The 6,291-nt window shown below is 38.5% G+C and overlaps 1 protein-coding gene across 1 annotated transcript in view; it reads right to left on the reverse strand.

The window, feature by feature from the left end:
• Positions 1-6,291, reverse strand: part of LOC103808684 (centrosomal protein of 112 kDa-like) — a gene marked incomplete at both ends in the record, with an annotated part of 83,818 nt that overhangs the window by 68,014 nt on the left and 9,513 nt on the right. Inside the window, 2 exons of the mRNA XM_009081487.1 lie at positions 4,172-4,251; positions 6,257-6,289. Of these exons, the coding sequence (XP_009079735.1) occupies positions 4,172-4,251; positions 6,257-6,289 (113 nt within the window). The remainder of the gene's footprint in view (positions 1-4,171; positions 4,252-6,256; positions 6,290-6,291) is intronic.

Genomic DNA, 6,291 nt, shown 5'->3' on the forward strand with positions numbered 1-6,291 from the left:
AAAGAATAGGATATTAAAATAGTAGCAGAGGCAAAATAAATAAATTTAACAAATAAGGCTTCAAATCCCACAGAGCAAGACACCAGAGATGATGCTGAGAGCTGTTCTGGGTAACAATATTGTACAATCAGCAAGACCTTTTCCTTTTCTCCCATGCAATTTCTTCAGCAACAAATGGGTACAGATTTTTTCTTTATTTTTTTTATGTTTTATTCGACTCAGTTTGGACCGTGACGAATTATATATCCCTTTATCTCCTACTCCTCTGCTTAATGTAAGAGATAAGAACAGCAGAAATTTAGCCTATTTGCAACCCACTCTCATGACACATTTCATGCAACCAAACTCCAGGGATTAGAGAAACAACCTTTCCCCCCAAGTAATTACACAGAAGCGTTTTAAGAAAACTTTGTTCTTGTCTAAGTGCCATTGAAATGACATTCTAGAAGAACCCTGGGAGCACTTCTGAGAGTGACTTCTGCTATTATGCCATGCACTGCAGAAGTAAATATAACTTTTATATCTACAAGTCACCACCAACAGTCATGAGGGTTAGAGCAATTCCTTCACAAAAGATTTGGTTTTGACAGATATTTCTACCATAAAGTTCGGAAGAGGTATAAGAAAAAAAAACCTTCCCTAAACTACATAAACTTCTATTCTGGATTGAAACTGTGGCATCACTTTTTTTTTGAAGTGAAAGGTACTTTTAGAAATGTGGATTTTACCATTCCACACAATGTCTCAAATCACTTTCATTCTGTGTCGGTGTGGATGTGTTTGAAACTGCAAGAGCTGTTTGCTGTCACCCCACTGGAAAAATAAGGCTGATAATAATAATAATAAAAATCCCACTAAAATGCCTGCCACTTCCCTTTCTGGGTGCTTGCAGCTGCCTAGCTACTCAAGATCTAATCCTGTGGCCATTTCAGAATCAAAGTGCATTCAGATCAAAGTAGTTTATGAGAAATCACTGATGCACCTAGTGGGTTCTGAGTTGCAATTCCACAAGGCATCGTTTCTATTGAAGATGCTGAACTATATTTTCACCCATCTCATGCAAGATAAGGTTGTTTTCTAAAGGTCTTTACTGTGGCTGCCTTAGCTTGTGGTTACTTAATTTAATTCTGCAAGCAGTCAAAGAAATCCAGCAAAATAAAGCACTTTTTCACATGACATTAGATCTTATGAATTCCTATTACTAGCAAGAGATTGTTAAAGGGACTAATTTTTGCAGCAGTGGCTAAAAAAAGAGCCATAAGGAAACCATCCACTTCTGACAATAAATATTGCTGCTTCTTATCTGTTACTTACATACATATCATATAAAAGCACATACATGAAATCATCTTAATATTGTCCAGAAACATTGGTGCTAAGCTAATGGCTTGGCTGGCAGAAAGTCAGTCCTGAAGGATTAGCAGCTCCTCTGTCCTGTTCCCACAGCCTGAGCAGAAACACACACAGGTCAGACCCAGAGGTTTTTGCACCACAGTTGAAATCTGAAAGAACCAACCAGGGCAATATTTGCTGGGCCTGGACTAGGGCACTACATGGCTGTAAACACACTCTTTTTCATCTTTAAGAGCACAAATCCACCCTGATGAATCTGCCAACTTCTGTCTCCATCCAGACAAAAACCACACAGGAAAGCTAATTTTTATTTCCAGCCCATTACAAAATCATGACATATTAGCATTACTAATTCCATTAGTAATCTTAAAATTATCCCCAAATCCCTGCAACAAAACAACCAAAAGAGCAGTTGTAGAGACTTTTATTAAAGAATAATCTATCTCCAAAATGAAAACATTTCCCTTTTAAATTGGGAAAGTTATATGATTTAATAGTAGAAACCTCTAATTGTTTTCAACACCCTGAATTAAAAAAATGAAATTCTGAAAAAAAGGCAGAACAGAGTGTGCCATAAGACATGGAAGTGAACCTGGGAAAACTACTATACAGTATGAGTGGAAGTAGCTTGTACCACAAGACACATTGAAAACCAGGAATATATATTAATCATAGAATCATACAATCAACTGGGTTGGAAAAGACCTCCACAATCAGCAAATCCAACTCTACTGTGGTCACTAGCCCATGGCACTAAGTGCCATATCCAGTCTCAGCCTGAAAACCTCCAGGGATGGTGAATCCACCACCTCCCTGGGCAGCACATTCCAATGCCTGAGCACTCTCTCTGTAAAAAATCTTTTCCTAATATCCAACCTAACCCTCCCCTGGCAGAGCTTGAGTCTGTGCCCTCTTGTCCTGCTGCTGGTTGCCTGGGAGAAGAGACCAACCCTCAAGTGCTCAAGTCCCATCACCAGCTTCACTTGCTAAAGGGGAAATACCAAATGATTTTTAAGCTGTCAAGCTTTTCAATCCCAGGAGCTGATCCATCCTCACTTCTGGCCAAAGAACACACACAAAGCCCAAGGTTGGGATTGGCCTCTGCCAACATCACCTTAGTTCATGGGCCCTGACATATCCACCAGTACATGGGGCTCTTAGAACTTTGGTCTTTCCAAAACTTGCTCTAACTCAAACACTAAACCTAAGCTTAACTCTAGACAGGGAATATCTAACACAAATGAGAACCTCAGCTATCTGCCAGAGCTGCTCAGCAGTGCTGTTAGTTCCAGTCCAAGACCACAGCACACTCCCCCACATCTCAGCTACCTGCCTGGAGTGTTTACCCTGCACTGAGAGCAGCACAGGGGGAATCAATCCTGAGCAGGCACAGGACTGCAAAGTCAGACTTCTTGTATTAACATAAGTAAGTGCAAACTGACACATGATTTGAAAGAGGTGGAGGAAAATTAATGCAACTTCATTATCAACAAATCAGATGGTAAAATAGTAAGAGATTAAGTGTAGTTGATAACGATTCAATCTCCCCTAAATTATAAATAATAGTCAGGGTAAAGAATTTCAAGATTAAAAGCTGGAGTTTTATTAATGTCTATAGTGATTTAAGATAGTCTCCATTTATGCCAAATACCTCAGAGATTAGAGAAATAAAGGAATACAGACTTCAACCCTGAGACTGTTATTGAATGAAAATATCTTCACTTGCCTCTCTCAGCCTAGATAAGGTACATTGCAACATTTAACTGAATAGTTTTAGCAAATAACTCCTGGTTTGTTTCAGAATAATGTGCTTTCCCTAGAAATTATTTCCATACCTTCGAATTTAAACTGGATAAGCATATGGAAATAATATTTTCCATAATCAAAAATGGAAGCAGCATCACTAAAGTAGATTTTGCCCTGTGTGCATCTGCTGTGTGTAAACCACTCCCCTGGTCAGAAAACATCAAACTTGTTGCACCCTGATTAGTTTTGTCATCGATAAGATTGGCAAAAGAAGCTGTTTCAAGTTAGTCAATGCAAAGTGTCTTCTGTTTGCTGCAAACCACTTCTCCAGGCCCTACATCCATTTGAAAAACAAGGACACCCACAAAAGAGTGTGATATCAAAGAGGAAAGATCTACATTGGAGTTGCAATTTGTGTCTATTACAATATAAAATCAGAAACACCATAGACTAAATCAAGTTAAAATAGATTAAGCAAAAACATATTTCCAATTTCTCCCTTTTTCTAAAACAGTCCAAGTTTGGATTATTGCATCTGTGCATCTATTGTGGATGGAACCTGTGGATTATTTGCCTTCTGTGCATCTATTGTGGATGGAACCTGGTTCCAGTTATTTGAGAGGGCAAGACCAGCTGACATCACTAACCTCCACCGTCCCAACACTTAAAAGTCAACAAATTTGGGTGATTTGTTTTTTGCTTTACTGTTTTCGTTTTTCTGGCTGATTAGAACTCTGAGGATTCAAGTTTACAATGGGAAGAGAGCACAACTGCCTTCTGTGCATCTATTGTGGATGGAACCTGGTTCCAGTTATTTGAGAGGGCAAGACCAGCTGACATCACTAACCTCCACCGTCCCAACACTTAAAAGTCAACAAATTTGGGTGATTTGTTTTTTGCTTTACTGTTTTCGTTTTTCTGGCTGATTAGAACTCTGAGGATTCAAGTTTACAATGGGAAGAGAGCACAACCCAACTATTGGCAAGCAGTGAGATGAGACAAAGCATAAGCTTACTTAATAAATTCAACTAAAATATTAGGGATGGTTCAACAATTCAGCACATTCACTTACTTCAAAGTCTCTTCCAGCTTGTGAATTATCTTTTTAGCATCTCCTCTTTCTTTATCAAGATCACTCTGGATGCCATCAATCTGCCATTTGATGGAAAAACAATAATCAGCACATTTTAGCTACAAGAAAGTCAGTTGACTAAATAAATACATAAATAAACATGATTTTAAATGACAAAAACTATTTCTTTTGCATTGATGTAGAAAACCATCTATAGATTTCAAAATGACCCACAATGCAAAAAGGTAAACTGAGATGAAGGATGAGATGTAGCCAATAGAGATATTTCAACCAGGTTGGAAAAGACCTCCAAGTTCATCAAGTCCAACCAAGAGCCTTCAAACCTACAGTCTGTCCATCAGAGGGTAAAGAAGCTATTGCCAAACCTGGTAAAATCCCATATATTTAACAGCTGACTTGGGAATGGCTCTCAGGAATAATCTGTCCCTGTCCCTATGCTGAGCTGAATGTTTGGGAAACAAGCTGTAGATTATTTATAAAAAGCAGGTGTTTCCTTGGCTTGTAAAGCCATTGGGCATAACTGGTTCCTGATGCAGCAGATAAGCACATTTAATCACACAGTGACTTTTAGGGTTACTACCTATCATTTGTTTGATGTTCAAGTATCCTCACAGGCAACAGCCACTGTAGACTCATAAAGATTAGCAGATAATGTGGAGATTCTCAAGTGAACAAATTGCACCAGAGACCTGCTGAGTCCTTTGCTTGAAGGCAAGCTTGGTTTAGCATTTTATGGGTCTATATATCCTGTTTTATGGATTTATGTCCATAGATTATTCACATGTTGGGGTTTTTTCCTCCTCCTTTCTCCAAGATTTGATTTAGAAAACACAATTACATCAGAATTTATGAACAGGCAAACTGCTGTAAAGTTATCTATAAAAATACAGGGTCTGCTTCCTTGTTTCCTGCCACAGACTTCCAGCCTCACTCTCTGGGCTCCCAAATGATCCTCCAGCCTCATTCAAGATTCCCACAGGACAGGAACCACTGAAGAAGGGCAATACACAAGTTTAAGAGCATAAATGTCAGGCATTTGATGCATTTGGACTTGGAATCATAGAACACCCTGAGCTGGAAGGACCCACTAGGACCCTCAAAGTCCAATATATCCAAATATCCAAATATATCTAAATTATGCTAATATATTTTTATTTTCACCTGCAATATTATTCCAGTCCTAGATTTTTCTTGAGGTCAATGTTCATAAAACCCATGACTTGACTAAAAAGACAACTGCAGACTAGGTTTAAACCAAAGCAGATCTTGGAATGAAAAAAAGTGTTTGACTTCAAGTCAGCAGAAGGGACTAACTCAGCCCAAAAACTCACTATAATTCATGTCACAAATGCTATTACCCAGTGACAAGTAGCTCAGATCACAATCCATTTTTTTATGTTCTAAATTTGCCACATTTGGAAATGCCATGTTTGAGTAACATCCTTTCAATTAAACAGGACTCGAAGGCACCTCTGACTGAACGTGAGCTGCACATACAATGTCACTAAAATTGAAGTTTAATTTGAAACCTATTGATGTTTAAAGTCTAAAAGAGCAGACAGTATTTGCAAAGCACTTTAAGATGAAGTGTTTTTGATGAAAATTACATTTTTTTACCTTAAGTTTCAGATGTAAAAACAATGCATGTTGACAACCTACAGAGAACACATGGAGCAGGATGGAATAGAGATAGACTGGGGAAAAGAAGTATGGAAGAAGAGATAACACTGACAACAGGTCAAGCCAAACTCCATTCAGTTCAGTATCTCTTCTCTAAGAGCACCAAAAGCAATGCATACAACCAGGACAGGCCTACAGTGGCACATTTTGGGAATGCCTTCCCAGGCTCTATCACTTGGCAACAGGTTCCTGGAATCAGAGTATCTCTGTACTTACACAGCTGTCCTTAAAATCTTCCTTGAATTTGCCCCTTTTTCCAAGCCCAGTGAAATACTTGGATTCCAAAATTTAGCACTTTAGGGGTTTCAGAACTTAAAATTTGCATTTCTGTATAGACAAAATTGGAAATATGCATAAAATGGATTATATTCCTGGAAACATTACCTGCTTCTGATACACATGTTCCAAGTGAAGTTTGT

Source organism: Acanthisitta chloris, unplaced genomic scaffold (assembly GCF_000695815.1).
Source record: "Acanthisitta chloris isolate BGI_N310 unplaced genomic scaffold, ASM69581v1 scaffold3439, whole genome shotgun sequence".
Classification (NCBI taxonomy): Eukaryota; Metazoa; Chordata; class Aves; order Passeriformes; family Acanthisittidae; genus Acanthisitta; species Acanthisitta chloris.